Raw genomic sequence first — 19,253 nt, 5'->3', positions numbered from 1 at the left:
CTGGGTGATGTTTATGCTGAGTCAAGGATTTTTTGGTTTCTTGGGCTTTGCCAGAGAGAGGGCTGGAGGGGCACAAGAAACTGGGAGGGGACACAGCCAGGACAGGTGACCTGAACCAGCCAAAGAGGTATTCCATGCCATGGGACATCATGCTTGGTATATAAACCTGGGGGGTTAGCTGGGGGTGGGCATCGTTCTTGGGGACTGGCTGGGCATCGGTCAGCAGGTGGTGAGCAGATGTCCTGTGCATCGCTTGCTTTCCTTTCTCCCTTTTCCTTTGGATTTTCTCTTTTTCCCCACCTTTTCAGTATAACTGCTGTTATTGTTATAATTATTATTGTTGTTGTTCTTACCTTTTTAAATCTCTTTACGTTATTAAATTGTTCTTATCTCAACCCTTAAGTTTTACATTCCTTTCCAATTCTTCTCCCCAGACCTCCGGGCTGTGGGGAGTGAGCAAGCAGCTGCGTGGTTCTCGCTTACCGGCTGAGGTTAAACCACGACATCACCTAAGTACAAACCATTCTCTTGCTCTAGTAAAGCTGTGGCTACTGACAGGTCCTTTGGCTTTCTGTGGTACCATTTATGGATTCTCCAAAAAATTAGGAAGAGGCATTTCTACTCAGTGTATTCAAATTGGGCACAAGAATACTAGCAGCAATAGCATTAACAACAATCTTTTGTTTCTCACAAATGATATGAAATTGTCCAGCAGCTAAAATGGGACGCTGAGGAGCAATCAGTTGTTTTCCAGTATTTCTGTCAAGCACTGGTAACTAATAGGTGCCCTCCTGCTCTCACACGCAAAAGGTAACCAAGCCATAATAAGCCTCCGCTGCCACACTTGAAATCACCTTTACTGGAGAACATACAAGGAATAACGTGCTCTATTATGCATATTCTTCATAGCATAATATGTCTTGAGGCCCTGGAACTAACAGCCCCCAGCAGCAGTGCCAACTCTCCCTGCTTCAGAGACAAAGCATTGAGGGGGCAGGAGGAAGAGGCAAATACTCACAGTATATGATTAAAGTCATTGAGCAGTGAATGAAAAAGGAAACAGAGAAATCCCCGTCACTGAGCCTGGAAAACTCTCCTAGCCTACCTAACCTGCACACACATTCCAAAAATCTTGATCTAGTCCTAGCTATCATCAGGCCAGGTGTCTGCATTTATACCTACTTTAAAGGATCTTTAGAAAGGCTCTGAAGTGCAAGACAACGCTCAGGAGACAATCAGCATCACTACTAAATCCTGGCTGCAAATGGCACTTCCAGGCATTTAGGATTACAGAGGTGAAGACCCTTGGTGATGGCTGACTAGGGCTGAGAATAACAAAAGCTGGTAACATGAGAACTAGATTTTTCCCTCCAAAACACTTATTTACATGAAAACAACTTGATCATTTATTTAGCATTTATTTACACCTAAAAATAAAATAAAATAGATAAGCTTTAGGACACCCTCTAATGCTCTTGTAACTTGTCAGGGAGGCCTGGTGGCCAGGGACACTTAGCTGTGGTGTTCTCCTAAGCCGCCTGAATAGCAGCTGGTTATATTATTTGCTGAACAGGAGAAACAATGATAGTTTTGGTTTACACCACTTCAAAGCAAAATATCAGAAATATTCCACGAGCTTGCAAACTCAGACTTAATTAAGCCTACCTAACATTGCAAGATTCTTCACGATGACTTTCACAGAAGGCTGGCCCAAATGTAGCCAGAGCTTTCGTAGTGCATGTTCCCTGTCAGCCTTGTCAGTGATCACGGCTATGATATACCTGTATGCTACAACTGAGAATCATGTTACATCCATTTTTGCCTCCTGCACACTGGCAATGAACTTCACAGAGAGTCTTCAGGGATCAGAGACTGATCAATTAAGAACTGATGATATCTCATTACTATACATTTCCTTCTGATGTGTTCTGTATCATTTCTTTACTAATGCTTGAGTTAATTTTCTATCTTCTACGTTGCACTGCAGTAACTGAGAAAATATACAAGAATAAAATAGAGAGATGATTATGCTTGTGATTTGTGTTTAAATCCAGCAACACAGTCTAGCTCCAGCCGCCTAAAACCTGTCAGAAAGAAAAGCAATAATAAACCCTATCTATCATCTATGTGCCTCATACAGGAAAGAAAATCTCACTCTATACGCTTTAATATAAAAATCTTTTTCAAACCTAGGTCTAAACACTGCTTTTAGTAATAGCCTTGACTTTCTTGCAAAGTGATAGGTAGTGCAGTAAAAGGTGTAAAGAAATTGCAGAATTCACATCACAGGTGTGTTTTATAATTATCCAGTGACACCAAGCTGCACCCATGGTAGGTCAACTCGGCCACAATGAAGTTAGGGAAGCAGAAGTGATTTCATAGTTCTAACCTTTAATTCTTTTTCTGTTTTTCCCATTAGCCAAAAGCCTGTGCATAAGTTTAGCCCACTGTTTAATAAACATATATACATATATATATATATATTGCACTTTCACAAATTCAAAAAAATACCAGTTTGAAGTGAAGCATGACAGACATGTATTTGATTCAAAGAGCTGTCACAACAGGAACCCTTCACTGGCACTCCCACCCATACCACCATTACCTCACACTGGTTGCAGCTTAGTCACTTGATGTTTGCATCTACCAGTTGAGCTGACACTTTCTTGGTTTACAAAACCAAAGCCCTCGGATACCTTAATGACATGAGTGATGGTGACTCCAAGGAAGAACTACAGATGTTCCTGCTGGTGACATTAAGCACAATGAGCACCGACCCACCCCTTGAAAGATGAGAGCTCATTTGCTTTCCCTTCCCCTTCAACCTTTGTAGTGATTCTGAATTCAACTGGAGAGGTTAACAAGTACAATTTCATTTCTCCTCAGTGGAATTTATAGATTTAAAATATAGTTTCATTAGCCGGAAGGGGCTTTTTCTCACCCCTGTACAGATGTAATCCTTCCTTATTCTTCATAAAGCACAGCTAGGCACATTCAAAGGTCAAAAGCTGCTGGACGATCAGCCTTCTGCTTCCATTTTTCAAGAGGAGCAGTTCCAACAGACGCTTCAGTGTGGGGTCAGACCAGAGGTGCATGGTCATCCACCAGCCCAAAGGGAAGCTGAGCCCACCTGGAGTGCAAGATACCAATATTTGCTCCCATCACCACAGCTGTTCTCACACTCTGGCTCATCAGACCTTCCAGGGCTGATGTTGATCTCATCATTGTCTGCACTAAACCGATGTAGCCATGTCAACCGCAAAGCAATTATCCTGGCGTAAGATGGAAGAGGGGCTGGCCCTGAATGCATCCTACATGACAACACCCACCTCTCAAGTTCACAATACTCTGGAACGTAAGGGAACAACCAGCCACTTTAACTCAAATCCACTGAACTGAAGAGAGCTATCCCAACAGAGAATTTGGTGCTCCATTTCTGATGCCGTTTCAGAAACAGTTTAGAGAAAAGAAAAAGATGGTTTTGCATGATAGCTGCGGGGAAACACATTTCAGAGTTACATCAGCCTCTAGCTATTTATTCCTTACTTCCTAGAAGCACAGTATAGCATCAAAGAAAAAAGCTTTGTCAATTTATTCTTTGCACAGTAATAAAATTCTTCATATTTAAAAGCCCAGATTTTTTTCTAAGCAAAATCAAAGGTTACAAGAGGATTTTACAAATAGCAACAAAAAAAAATTATGATGATGTTCCTAAATCTAATCTTAATTCTATGTTCCATTTATGTAAAACAAGGTGAAAAACAAATATCTCAGTCAAGGAGACGATACATTGATTTGTGTCTTCAAGTGGTATCCCTTGGAAATCTAAAGGGAGTCTCCTAAAAATTTTATTTCTAATTCTTTTGTCAACCCCTTCTTCCCATCTCAGTTAGAATTAGTTACCCTTGGGTTTGTACATTTCTTTTTTTCTCTCTTCTTGCAACAGATGTTGAACAACAGCAAGATATAGAACGAATATCAGCCACAACTGAATCTTTACGCAGTGTTAAAGACCAACATGTTGCTGATATGAATGATTCAGCCCAAGAGAGTTTATTAGAAGCCGTGAACCTTCACACACTTGAGTAAGTAAGAAAAAAATTTAAAAGAATTCTGAAATGTACACCACTTACATTGAACTCTGGCAATGTTATTGAAACTGTTGGAAAAGCACTTTTCATTAATCTGTTTACCACAGGCCTCCATCCAAAACGCAGCACCAGTCATCTGGTGTTTATCCTTCACCAGGTTCAGGCTCTAATCTAGGCTCTCTCTCCAGCTGCCACTCCAGGGCCACTTCCAGAACGGAGGAACAAAGAGTCTAAGAGCTTACTAAGTACATCGGCGGCCTTCTCCCGGTCAGCCCAGTTACACCTGGAAAAGCTTCAGTGGTAGTTCCAAGAATTCTAGTCCTTAGCTCTATATTGGATGTATTTACCTTCTCCATAGAATATCAGATACCAATTGCCTTTTGCTATACGGAAATTCATCTCTCACTTTTTTTTATGCTAATATCAGAAATAAGGGATTTTTTTTTATTTCCCACATAAACACATAATCCTTTTATGAATTTTCCTAAGCTCCTGGCTTCAATGCTATTTCCACAGCAATAAGTTCCACAGAGCTGTACATTACACAAAAAGCATATTTCCTCTTCTCACTTCCAAATTGGCTGTCTTTTAACTTAACTCTCTGTTCTTGAAATATGAAATAAAGCAGAAGTGACCATTTTTCTCTCTGATTTTGTGCCACCTTATTTAGAGCATGGGAAACACAGGGACAATTCTGTGTTGATGTATCGGTTTGCCTTCTCCCTCTCTCCATCCCATCTCTACATCATTTTTCTCACTATTAAAACATCTCCCCTCCTCTCAGGTTATACTTCTGTTCAATGATGCAAGCAATCACCTATTATTTCAGAAAAGAAACTAGTCTCACATGTGGACAAAATCCTTAAGCTACAGAGCAAGGGAGGAAACCAAGACTCCAAATCCTCACTAATTGTGATCTTCTGGCTTTCGCTAATTTACAGGATTAACTCACTCCTCTAACAGTCCACAGATTTCTTCCTCGCATCACAGCTGAGTCATGGGGTTTTCACACTCATAGGATAAGCCTACTTAGCTCTTTTCAGTCCATGGGATACCCTTTACCTCTTTCTTCCCTTGGTCACCCCAGTATCGTGAGGAGGAAAGGTAATGATTCTAAGGTCATTAAGCCATGCATAAAAATGCTGTAAGAGATCAAATCACACCACAGTCATGCAAAAAAAGAAACCCCTCCTGCAGTTCACATAGACTTCAGTTTCCCCCCTTGATGATATAAGAGAACCAGTATACAACTGGGCTGTTAGTTGAGGGGGTGGACAGGAGAAATGAAATACAAATAACCAACTCCTGTAATATATACGCTGAAGGATCAAACAATCATGGTAAAGTGTCAGCTGATGACATACACTGACTTTAGTAGGGTCATATCTAATTATTAGTGATGTGGTTTAAAAAGGCTTTTAGCCAGAGGAAAGCAACTTCAGAGATAACTAATGCATGGGGGAAGAGGGCAACAGAGATAATTAAGCAGGGATATAATTTTGGTGCCAATGCATGTTTGACAGTCTGTTTCTTGGCCCAGTCAAACAATCTTTGGAAATAAAATTCCTGCGTTTTCAATCTACAGCCTCACTACAGAGTTACTTTGTTGTGAAGAGTCCAGGTCACAGAATGAAAAAAAAAAATATCAGTGCAAGAATTTGCACACATTTGCTCAGCACCATCACCCACAAGCTCACAGTAATAAGAACAAAATGTTCAGGGAGACATTAAACTCAGAAGTGGATCTCATACTTTCAGTGACTAAACTGCTATTGAAACATAAGCCATCCAAAAAATTCTGGACCCAAACCTAACTGCACAAAGGCAAAATACCTCCTGCGTTAGGTGTCTCATACTGTATCATGTGTGGTCACATAAGAACATGGTACTAGAAAAGACAGTGCACAAATCTCCTTTCCTTGTGTTGCTGAGATGCTTTGGCAAAAGAGGTCTGGCTGTAGGAAGCATGGAATAATTATAGAAGACACCTGGTAGTCCTCAGATGAGTCAAGTAACTTGATTTCCATACCTTGCATTATATGCTTTAGAAGCTGCTTAAATTACCCTGGCACTGTTGTAGCAATCATTAACATTTTAGCTTTATCCTGCCTGCTGAATGCTAAGAAGCAACAGAAGCAGCAGCAAGTGGAAGAGAAATAAATTAGCAGAGACTTGGAAAAAAAGCTTGGAATCAAAATCCTGGTTGGGAATACCCCACACATAGGCGTTGGCTCTGTATCTGAACTCTCCATCTCGCACCCAACTCTAATCATTACGTTTCTTTTTAAAAGCCTGCGCCTGAAAGAACTGATGTGTTATGAGACAGCCATGACCTAAGTAAACTCCAAACAAATCATTCATCACTGCAAAACTCCAGAACAAGCTGGTACTTTCTCAGAGAACAGTGTTCTTCTAAACACACATTATACATAAAGAGGAAACAGAAAGCACATACTGTAGGCTTTCATCAACTGTACACAAACAAAGCCTTTGATAACTCTCTGAATAGGTTTGAGATCATTACGCCTGGGGCCAAGAGGCTCTCAGTAGTTTAAGATCTCATTTTCCAAACTTTTGGTCAAAAGGGTCTTTTAAGTGCAGGGTAGAAAGGAACACTTTTTCCTCAAATATCATTACGTTCATAATACCCCTACTCAAATCCTTACATGCACTATCTTATTCCTTACCGAATTTAAACTTCACAACTTCAAGGTCTGGAGCAGGAGGTGCTCACCCACACCAGCAGCCACATTTTCTGTTACTCATCCTTCCCTTTCATAGCTCACGTTGTTCCTGGAACAGCTGGCCTTTCACAGTTCTTTACAGTTCCCTGGTTCTTTCTTACCTTCCTGTCACTCAAATCTACCAAACACGCTGTGCTCAAATTTTTATTTTTTTTTTTTAAATAATCTGCTTAAAGACATGAAGAGATTTTATGCAGATCCAGGAAGGTAAGTAGAAGACCGAGGAAATGCCCACCATTTGATGCTCTGCACCTCACACCACAATGCAGGTAATGCCATGCTTTTGCTTTAGATGCACACTAGCGTGCGAGAGCCATGCACTTAATTTAGGTTAAAAGAGGGTGCCCATTCTAAAGAGGAACAACTACTTCTACAGAATGGAGAGCTTTTACTCCAGAAAAAGTGGTTTAGCGTAACCAGCTTAATCTAGTCACTATTTTCAACTCCTTTCCCTTTGAAAGCAAACCCTAAATCAGCCTGACCTACTGAGGACTCAAATCTATCTCATTTTTTAACGTGGTCTTTTTGTTTCAGCTACTTTAGCAGCTTTGGATAGTAAAGTACTGAAAACATTATGCACTCAATTTGGTATCGCATCCTCTACAAAAATGACAAGAAGCAATCGTTTCATTGAGGTATTTAGACTTTTGGCCCCTACATTAGCACCCCAGGCCCAAAGGTTTCTTTTTCTTCAGAAGTGTTTTGTAATAACTGGTCAGCAACAGAAATGTATTTAACACTGTGGTATCCTGTAATTCACATCAGCAGCTGCACAAATAATTACAGCCTTTCTCAGGTAAAACCTCACCACTAATTTAAATGAGTTTTCTCCGAGCAGGGAAGGATTGAAATCCCTTTGAGCAATGGAGAGATCAACAGAAAGCCTCTACAAGTGTTAAAACAGTCTGATCCCCAGGATATACAAATGCTACCTGCTGATGACTGAAAGAGCACAGTTTTCAGGCTCTGGATCAAATTCTATTAAACTTTGGCTGATATTTCCCTACCTGTATGCAACCAAAGAGGTCACTTTTCCCCTGGCCAGGTAACCATTTCAGCATTCCAGTATTCACAGGAGGTTTTAACAGGCCATACTTTTTGTTTAAGATCAGTCAATCCCCTTACCCTGCCTCTGCCCCCCTGTTTTGTAAAGGGACCGCTTCCCAGCAAAATTTGACTCGGGCCCTTCCAGAAAACAGCATCAGCTGTTCATTTGTGAGCCAGACCTAGGGGACAGACAGGTCTCTGGAACCAGATCTTGGTTTCTGGCTAGCCAAGGTGTGGTTAAATATGAAATCACACAAAAAAAGGCCCAGTGGAGACTGAAGGGGTCATCTACACCATCTCCTCACCTCCAGGTGTGACCAGTTTTGCCTAAACGACTCCTAGCAGCCGTCTCTCTGGCTTATTCTTAAAGAGACTCCACTGGTGAGTCCCCATAATGCCTCTATGAAACTATTAGCAAGTTTCTTTTATATCTGAAAAGCACCTCCAGTTAAAAAATAGTATTATTTCTTCTATTTTTTCAGATTTTAAGCATATAATACATTACTAAATCCAGTAATGCATAAATTCACATTTGTTTTACTTAATCTTGATAGTAATTGCTCTTTCTGCAAAAGCAGTTAAATAGTGGCGTGTCATTTAAGACTTCACCTACACTACTACAGCAGCTGAGCCCTACAATATCACAACACTCATTTTATTTTTTAATGTTTTTTTCCCCCTACCAGAACTGAAATGGAAGTTGAAATTCGTTCCCCACAACAAGGTTCTAATTTTAGGCCATCTGGAGGGGAAAATCCTAAGAAGGGAGTAACATCCTAGAACTTAACAAGAGCAGGAAAGCTTTTTGGTACCTAAAATTGCCATGAATCAATTCTGAGCCACAGAATCTCACTTCCAAACTAATTTTCTCTTTTTGGTGATACTTCAAAAAGATACTTCAAAAAGAAACACAGCCTGTTTTCAAGGTAGTCAACCATTTCTGTCAAGTTATCTAAACTGTCTAACAAAAACTGATTTACAATAGGAGGTGTCTACCTTATGTCTAAGGCCATGAGACCGACTCCTCCCTGGCCATCAATTTAACAAGATTATGATGTAGAAGGGTACTGTATTCCCTGCGTGAAGTACAAGGCTTTTTATCCCAATAAATTATTTTCTATTCCTCTTAGCTAATGCACAGCGAGATTTTTCTAATCACTGTTCTTAAGGGAAGGCAAGAAAATTTAATTAATATATAGACATTCGCAAGTAAGTAGCTAGCACCTTTTTTTTTTTTTTAATTCACCTTCAAATCAGAAGGGTTCTAATTAACATGAGATAGCAGATTCCTCTTCCTAGTGCTCTTCCCAGCAGAGTTCTGTATCTGTCAGTGCATAACAAAAAAATATATTTATACAGGAGAGAGTTCAAAAATATTCTCAAAATGTGTAGCAAATAAGATTGGTTTCTGCACACAAAAGCAGAAAAAGCAAAGCTCGCATCTTCCTACTAATTCAAATCACAAATTAATTACCTTTCAAAGTTTTTCTTCTTACTTGACTAATTCCCCGTCGGATACAGATACTACAAAACCAAACACTATAATCCTTTCAATGTGTTTAAAGACAAAAGCTATCATTATTCTTTGACTGGGCAATTAAATGTGATATTTAAGTAAAGTGAGAATTTTAACATTTGAAGGTGGAATCTTAAAGATAATATAAAACTCACTATCATATCAACACAGTCCATCATGGACCAACATTGCTAGGTTTCTTTGGGGTTTTTTTCAGTTTGTCTGGGTTTTTTGGTTTGGGTTTTTTGTTGGTTGGGGTTTTTTTGTGGGGTGCCTTTTCTATTTCAAGGTTTCTGAAAGGAGAGAGTAGGTAATGGTTTCTGAAAGGAGAGAGAAATGGTAGGGAAAAGTCCTTAATCTAACTGGAGCCAAACTACAGGATCAGTCCAGAAAGTTTTGAATATTAGATTCTCCTTAGTGAATATTTTTAAGACAAAATGAACCATTTAGGAGCCATGACCCTTATTAAAAAGTAAACAAAACCCACATTTTCATAGAAGATGAACCTCAAAGATTGTGAATGCAATAAAACTGAACTGATTTTTGTAATACAATTAATTATTCAGTTTTCTTAATGTGCATTCCTTGTTTAGGGGTTTTTTTCTTAGATCAAACAATCAGATATTTTTATTTTTTTGCTTAGATTAAACTATGATCACATACTGGCATGCCCAAATATGAATCAGGTTCACTAGAGCATAAATCCACAAAACTATAAAGTCACATATTTTCCAGATAAAATTACTGTAGTTCATTACTGGTTTTACCAGGTCTTCTTTGGTGCATGACAACATCTTAATGCTTATGAATAACATCACTTTTTTCTGGCTGTAATATCAGTTACTCATACTGATAAATGTTAAATATTAATTTAGGGTTCTATCTTGCAATCTGTTCTTAACTTAGTAGAAAGAGCAACTTCCAAATATACTTACGTGCCTAAGGAAGCCAACAGGGATGGCTGGGAAAATTCAGAAAGAACAGGCTTATGTCGCAATCTGCAAATGCTTGGGCACTCTGAAAATCTCACCACCTGCAGTTAAGTGCATCAGAAATCCTACCCTGCTGTCCTAAAAGACCCTTTGGTCCCAGGTGTGGGTAGGTTCTACAGGTACTTGTGGGTGCGGTGTACCAGAAAACAGCAGGCAGGCCAGAGGGGAAGAAAAGAACGTGCTGAGAAGTATGCGAAAATCTCCCCAGAACTGCTAAACTCTGGAGACCAGTGGACCCAGTGAGTCCACAAGAACAGATAAATACCAAAACACCAAGAATCGGTCCAATATGCAGAAGGCCACCAGCACACAATGGCACCAATATGAATGCACGTCACTTAGAACACATCAATGAAGGCAGTGCCTGCTATATGTAGACAAAGACTATAGATCGTATGCGTACATGATGAACCAAAAGACCTTCTGGGTACTTCGTGAATACCAACCCAGACATCACTGGTGCACTAGGGCTACTCTCCATTTGCAAGTAAACAAGTGTGAGTGGCTCCCAGCTGTTGCTCCAACCAAGCAGTATGAGCAAAAGAACTGTGTGAGGGAATAATTGCATATACTCTATGAATAGTTATCTGCTATTAAAAACAACAGCTTGGCTCTATTATTAACAACAGCTGAATTAGAAAAAGGTGTTCTAATTAATACTGGTTGTGATCTGTGTCTGCCCCAACTCAATACCCTATCAGGGTAACAGGAATTTGCAGCACTCCTTGCTCTGATGCTCGCTGTATGAATGGCTGTATTTCTACCCGACGGGAGCAAGCAGTGTTAGCATGCCCACGTCAAGCTTTGATGGGAAGAAAATGAACATATTTTGTTATTTTAAAATACTTACTTGGTAGGGATATAGAGTGACGCCATTAGTTCTTGACAAAGACCAGGTGCCATCAAGGTACTGATGAGCCTGGATAGCCACAGAGTTGAGAACGTTACCGTTGCTGGGGCTGGTGGCCATTTGAAAGCTGACCTTGGCTTGGTGTCCAGGAGAGCCATTTTTCTTCTCCACCCCGTTGACAATTCCTAGACTGTTGGGTTTTCCACTGTGTTTGTTGGCAATAAAGCCTGTATAATTAGATGTAGCATAAGGAGCAGGCACGTATGCCCAGTCCCTGGGCTGCAGGCTGCCCATGTGCCGGGGGCTCACTAACGTGGGGATGTTGGAGAGAGGTGGGGGAGAGCCTGGCGAGGCATCATAATGTTCGGAGTTGGCAGCTTGCTCTAAGGTCAGCACCATCTGAATGGCCTCTTGCTTCAACTGGTTCAGGTGCGTGGCACAAACATCACATCTGTTGTCCTTCTCATTCCACGCCTTACGAATGGTATTGGGGACTTGGAGCTTGTCATGAATCACCGAAGAGAAGCCTGGGTCCTAAAAATCAAAGAGAAAAGGGAGAGGGGGGGAAAGGAAAGAAATGTTTAACCATGGTCACCACAGTGAAACATTATTACTGCTGATTGTGCATTTCAAAAGCCAATTTATGAGATAAGCTTAGAATGCAAACAAAGGCCATTAGATACAGTCAACATATGCCAGCAGCAGAGCTGAACAAAAATGAGAAGCTAGATTGTGTTGGAAAGAAAAAATTCTTTAACTTTTACTGATAAGTGGCAAATATAATAATTCCACTGCAAGCTTTAATGCATGGCAGAGAGAATGAATTAACTTGCTTCACACCACTGCACCTAATTTCTGGCTTGAACGAAATCTACTCTTAGTTACACAGGTGAGATCAAGAGCAACTCCACTAAAACCAGTGGGCTTGTAGCAAGGTTCACAAATCCATCTACCTACCAATGCCAGCTTTTGGTGCTCAGAAAATCCAGGAAATACTCTGCAACAAAAATGTAAAATTTCAAAGCCTGCCTGTAAATAAAATAAAAAAAGTAATAAACACAACAAAAATCCAGAAGTACCATCACTCTCCCAAAATCCTTTTCAGAATTCAAAACAGATGGATATTTCAAGAGCTTTTTGGCATTTCATTTACTAAGAACACATTTTTTTCAGCCAGAAAAAAATCGACAACTTTTCTGTTAATGATATGTTCTACCACTATTTGGGTATCTGCTGATAATGTAAAATAAACCAGTAATTTTATTTAAAAAAAAATAGAAAATAGGGTCAATAACTTTTAAAGAATAATTTTCTTCTTGGAAACATAGTTTTGGTGCAAAACCACATGATCAGGTTTAAAACCTCTTGCCTCATACCCTTACCTCACGGGTAGATCTGTGATGGTTAGTCACTGGTGCTCTCCACAGAGCAATACACCACCCTGATCTGGCTACAGTCATTGGGTGCTGGCCAAAATCGCGAAGTGCTTCAGTAAGCTGTGAAGCCCAACAGCAGCCTCAGCAAGGGTTTATGACCAAACTCGCTTAGTTCTTACAGTATCGTGCAGTTTTAGAAACACACAGCAATGATGTGTGTGTTACACAGCAAACAATGGCAGTTACGTGGTGGAATTCTCTCTTGTGCAGTTTTGCTTTGGAAATATTTCTTGGAAATTTCACACCACATTTTTGTGGTTTTACAGACCAGGCAGTGCAGACTTCACCTTCCCCTCCTTAAGTCTGGAGACTTATTGGTGTATTTTCTTATGACTAGTCAAAAAAATTTACAATCATTAGCATCAGAATTATTTAATTGTTTTTCTCTTTGGCTTTGTGGCTTTATCAGCCACTGAAATCAGACTGGGGAGGGCAGCGGGAGGGGGGGAATCACAGAAATAGACACCACCCTTATCAAGTAATTTGATGAACGCCATGCCATCCAAGATAGACAAATTTCACGTATTGATAGTTTGGCTGCCCTGGGGAAGAATGTGTAGGGGGTAAAATACAGGGCGGGAAGGAATTCGTTGATAGAGGGTCATATTCATTATGATCCGTCTTTATTATATACTCGAGTATTTTATTTTCACTGTTTAACTACCGTGAACAGCTCCTCAGCATGCAATGATTAATTGATTCATAAATCATGGTGCCTTTTTATGCTCAGCAGCAAAAGAGCAGTTCTAGCCCCAGAAGCCCAAGAGAGTCGTATAAGCTGATGGGAAACAACAGGAGCCTGAGATCTGATCAAGCCTCAAGCTGGTCATTTCTATTCTATGCACAAAGGGGGTCAGAGCATCAAAGTGTGTCAGGAAGGCAGGAACTGGATTCTGCACCAACCCTCCCCCCTTACCCTTTGGGAAAAGGGACTAGTGGAAATCAGGGGGAAAAAACAGGATGCAAAAGATGTCAAATCTTATTTTCCAACCCAGACCATAACTAGGTCAGCAGATCACATCAGATATAGGCACCCTGTCCATGATGTCAGGTATGCAGGGAACCGACTCTCTACTTTTCCCATAATGAGCTAGACAAAGCTACCTATATAGCTGAAGTGAGGTGTGAGTCTTTTTTACAGGCTGCTCCACGTCAGTCCAGGAAAAAATCCTTGCCAGCTCTTCCTTCAGCAAGCTAATGCCACAGAGCTAGCTGTTGTTCTTTGAAAGTTAACTTCCCTTAGGCAACTGGGCTTGAACCCAGGTAATTATATACAACATTCAGGTCCAGCAGCAGTTTAACATGGAAATTCCTGGATACTATGATAAATATTCCAAGGAAATAAAGCCTGCTTTAAAGTAAGCAAATGTCAGCATGATATAAATACTCAAGTAGCACACCAGCTTTAAAGAGTGCTGGACAGCAGTGAATTCAGCTTCATCTCGGTGTTAAAACAAACATCAGATCATTCTCTGATACAACAATAAACAAAGAGAGAGAAGGGAGGACGGGAGGGAAGAAGGAAGACTGTTCCTCCTCAGGAGCCAAAAGGAGGAAAACAGGCACAACCTGAACTGATTGCTCCAAAGACTGGCTCTACTAATCTATCAGACTCTACTAGACGGACAGTTCAACACTGGAGCTGAGTCTGGAACATGAAACAGAAAAGCCTACAGGACAGCAAATAAATTTGGAGAAACTCAGGCTCCAGTAACACACTAGTCACTTTTTGTTCTCAAACCAAATCTGATAGAGCCTAAAAGAGCATTTACCTTCTTATTCTGCACTGGGCAGCTCCACTATAATTTCACAGAAGCATCAGTTGACAGGCTCACAACACTTTTAGCAGGAAGGAGGCCAAAGCTGGACAGTCACTACACCCTTGCTCAAATAGCAGGGAAATGCAGCTACACAGCACTTTCAGCATTTCATCTGCAAGCAATCATCTGCACACATTCCCCCAGGAGTTCTTATTAGTTCAATAAACAGCATCTTGTCCCGTAGGCATACAACAGTGTCTTGTCCCATATGAAATAGTGACGGGCAAGCCCCACTGGATAAGCACTCCATGCTAGCTGCAGTGAGCAGCAGGAGTTGGAAAGGTTATACTCGCTGCTGAAACATGTGAGGTCTAAGAAACCCCACACTCCCTGGCATGAGAGCAGGTTTGCTTGTGAAATCTGAGGTTGACACTGGAAATACCATTTATATTTTGGCACTCATTTCTGCTCATGACAGAACAAAGTGCAGTGACACTGAAAACTGAAACAGAACTTTAAAAATCACAAAAGGGTTTGGTTTGAGTTCGGGGCAAAGGTTCAGGATGGTTTCTCTTATTGCTGTAATGGTTCATCCATCTTTAGTATAAACAGCATTACTATAAACTCCTATTCCTATAATAAACAAATGAAGGCATGTAAGAGGTCTGAAAGCTTCAGGATATCAGTCACAACACAGACCGCAGCATAAATGCACAAGGCAAGCAGTGAACTAAACAGACCGCAGGCTGAGCTTTGCTGCAAGGAGACTTTTCCCATTACCTTCCAGTTTTCAAGCTCAAGTAAACACCAACTCCAGCTATATTTAGTTGTTCATCTTCTCCATTGTAACTCATCTTTGGTGAGGAACTGAAAACCCATATGGGAAAGACAGAAGAGAAAGGAAGCTTTGCTTTTTAGACACCCATCACGGACAGGTATGCTGAGGAATTCTTGCTTTACCCAGTGAAAATGCACCCAGTGAACAGGCACTAGTTAAGAAACGCTGAAGTACATGGATGGTTGTACCAGGGTAAATGTGGTCCTGACCTCATAGAGGAGGAGGAACAGCACTACTGCATGATCATGTAAGGTAATGAAGAAGTATCCTCGTCTCCTTCATCTCCCTTTGTAAATCTGTGCCTTGCTCTATAGTTTTCATGACATTTTAACTCCATCACTAAGAAAGCAGACTACAAAGAGAATAACCCTTCCCTTCCTGCGGCTCAGCTTGGTGCCCCTCTTCCTCAGCAGAGGAAGCAAACAGCCACTTCCAGCGTGAAGCACAGACTGTTTCACACATACTCAAATTTCACACAGAGCTCACACAGAGACACGATGAAAGCAGGCAGAGCTCAGCTGGTGGACAGTGAGGCGGGCAAGAAACACGATGAGCAGTTTGCACTTCTACATGTTACACAGAGCCTAGCTGATCATAGATCCATGTGCAAACACCTCATACACATACTACTCTTTTGCAAACAAAGCGCGAGCAGACACTAATGTAGGACACACTCTGTAAGATTTTGTGAGTGCCTCTCTTTGATTTGGTCCACTATAGCCTAAGCAAGTCAGACACTGGAACCCTATGCCATTACTCTACCTCCAAGAAAACTCAACTATACAAAGGATCTCAAGACCTTCTTATCAAACTGTGTTCTTCAACACCAACATTACTATTGCTCTTCAGGGAAACACAAAGCAGTCAATACTAACTAAATCACAGAGGCCAGCTTCTGCTTGAAGATGGAAGACTCACGGAGTTCTTTTGTTTCTGACAAGGTCCAGGCAGCAAAGACTGCTGGTGTGTAATCCATCACACAAGGTGAGGGGAGAAGCAGGGGAAAGCAACAACCGAAGTTCTGCCCAGGCAGAACTGTGTTTTCCAGACTCTCACTCTCCACAGGCAGGGAGTAAAAGAACTAATTAAGAAAATTAGTAGGAGGGAAGTCTTCACCCTGATAAAAAGCATATGTTTTTCCATGACTGTGCAAACATCTCTGCTCTAAACACAACCCTGTTAGTCTATGGTTGGTCACTGTTTGGAGGGGGGGAGGAATCCCCTCTGTTCTTTCTCTCTTGAGGGTGTATTTTCCAGCCCAATAAAAAGATTATACTTGTAAATTTACTTTCCAGAGGCACTCAGGCTATTTTCCAAGTGACTTTGCACCCTAACATAAACGTATCCTATCATCTTCTAGGCTACATTTCAGAGATTTGCTGTTTTCAGCATTCCAGAGCCCCAACAGTTGAAAAAATGCTCCTTACTGTTTGAATGACACCACTTCTGTTAAAGCAAAAGTATGTTCAAATAAACTGAAGTCAACGGGAGATTTTCCTCGAAGAAGCATGACAGGATACACACTATGACTGTGAATTAGTAACGCCGTACCATCAAACTGAGCTTGGAACCCTTGGATAAAAACCGGTTATCTTTGCTAAGTAAAAACTGAATCATCTGAATTATCTAAGGTGGCAGGATCTCTGCTAGCACAAGCAGTGTCTTGGGAAGTAAAAGCCAAAGTTGCACATAAGCAAGACGCAGGGGCAGTGAGGTAGCCTCCCTTTTTCTGTTGCTCTGTACACAGCAACTGACACCTCTGGGAAGGACCACACTGCCTTACCCTCCCTGTCACAGCAGCCTTCCCTCATGCCCAACACGTCTTCTTCACATAAGCCATCCGCTACCACCCCTAGCTGAGCAAATTAACTTATCTTTGCTAGAAAAGGAGAACACAGCTCCCTCTCCTCCTTCTGAAACTCTCTCCTTTCCCCAGCAGAAGTACTGTTACTACATGGTGGGGAGAGGAAAGAGGAGGCAGTCCGGGAGATGTGTAAGTAGGAACTTGAGCAAAAGGAGAGACAGAGGGCATGGGAAAGCACAGTGGAATAAGAAAGAGGGGTTTACATCAGCCTGTTTCCAGCAAGCTCCTGTAAAAAGGCTGTCTTACCAACAGTAAAACCTCCGCAGTGTTATCACGTCCTGCCTCTTTAACTAAGTGGCATTTTTGTCCCTCAAACCTGAAGAACTGTTTTCTGCTGCTGACTTGAGCCTTCGCTTTCAAAAAGGCCATGAGAGTGCTCCCTGTCCTACAGTCGCTATCTTCAGAACACATCTAGGGGACCAGGTCTCTTCAGGGAGGGGGGTAAAAAAAAAATCAAATCTTAATCCTGTCTGGTATAGCACTTGCAACATTACTATTTTCAAGATGTTTTTTCTTGAGCTGGCACATACTACTGACATTTGGACTTTTATAATTTAACATTTGTCACTATAAACCAGCTACTCTGCAGCCAGAAAAATATGCTGCTTTGGTTTAGTCTCCTTGTCTTCTTATCTGAAAGAGACAGAAAGTCTGAGCAAGACTCACCTTACAAACTTCCAGCAGCAGGACGCAGAAGAGACAAAACCCTGGAAAAATAGGAGGATTGAAAATGGAGAGGAGGGACAGAAGAAGGGGGAAAACAAAAAGTGTTTTCTAATTGCTCCATGGATTGGCTTATGGCTGTGGTGATGGATCAGCACTGACAGACTTACAGCTGTACACATCTGGCACACAGGTGTTTGTGTTAGCATTTGATAGCTAGACAGCAGCCAGATTTTTAATTGAGTTGGGAAGAAGAGATGAAATAGCAGCAGGAAAATCTAAATATACATTCAGTGGTGCAAATCCAAGCCTTGCCCAATGATCTCTGCTATGCAGTTGTCTAGAGCTCTCACAGCCCAGACTGAATCTGTGCCCACAGCGTGCACAGGGTATCCTGGAGGGAAGCTTCTACAGCTATTTGTTAGACAAACTCAGCCGTTGCCAAATGGACAAAATTTGTCAGCACCCTTTTTACAGCACAAAGAATAGGAACAAATTCATAACTGCCGAAGCCTCATCACTTGTGCTGGAAAAAAGCAGCTCCATTCTCTCCTCCTTGCTTTGTATTTTTCTGTCTGAATGTTGAAGGATTGCATTTGCTTTCTTAGCCACCAGAGCACACTATGAGCTTGTGTTCGACTGATTATTCACCTTGACCCCCTAGTACTTTATGCATCATTGCTATAAGCAGTCTTGTGCTGTACATGCAACCCAGAGGTTTCACAGACACGTTCTCGCCCAAGTATCCAGTCACCCCACAGAACTCGGTTGCTGTTGCTGCCTCTCCACCCAGCTGGAGTCCAGCTACAAATTTGATCTGAATATGTGAGGATTAGATGCTTTCAAGAGCTTACAAACTATTAGCTTTATCAACCAAATGTTTAGTCACATTCCTCATCATAGGGGCAAATGCGATAATACCTTTTTTTCATAAAATCCTTCTGACTGCCATTCACAAAGACATTGTTCTTTACTGTTGATGTCCTGTTACCCACCCTTTCAAACTCATCTAGGATAAGCATGATGCATGACTGACCTATGATTACATGGCCCAGACCTGTTAAAATACTGGAATAACATTAGCTTTTCTTTGATCCTTTCAAATCTTTCCATTATTCCAAGCTCTGATAAACATCAAATTAACAGATCATTTGAACCCCTTTGAGTAACCAGGCTACAGCAGCAATGACTGTTCTGACACACCTCCGCATTTTCAGAGTTTAGCTTGCTCTTCCTGTGAGAAGAGCAGTACAGTTCTTTGATGAATGCCAGCACTGAGCTGCTATTGACACTGTAACCAGTGATTTCTCAAACAGCTGTCACACCTGGAGAATAGTAACTAAACAGCACGAGTGTGAAAGTCAGGACAGTATTTGTGACACTATAGGCTTGCTGTTCTAATTTACAAAGGGGTTTGTAGCAAGCGGAAAGCTCTTGTAACTGTTTTTAAAC

General features: G+C 41.2%; 1 protein-coding gene across 1 annotated transcript in view; it reads right to left on the bottom strand.

Annotated features, from left to right (window-relative positions):
• LOC121090656 (kinesin-like protein KIF26B) overlaps positions 1 to 19,253 on the bottom strand; it is a 197,097-nt gene that overhangs the window by 89,359 nt on the left and 88,485 nt on the right. The window contains exon 3 of the mRNA XM_040599381.1: positions 11,241 to 11,774. Within this exon, the coding sequence (XP_040455315.1) occupies positions 11,241 to 11,774 (534 nt within the window). The remainder of the gene's footprint in view (positions 1 to 11,240; positions 11,775 to 19,253) is intronic.

Source organism: Falco naumanni, chromosome 6 (assembly GCF_017639655.2).
Source record: "Falco naumanni isolate bFalNau1 chromosome 6, bFalNau1.pat, whole genome shotgun sequence".
Classification (NCBI taxonomy): Eukaryota; Metazoa; Chordata; class Aves; order Falconiformes; family Falconidae; genus Falco; species Falco naumanni.
Note: the sequence above shows the minus strand (reverse complement) of the source record. Positions and strands in the feature narration are given on the sequence as shown.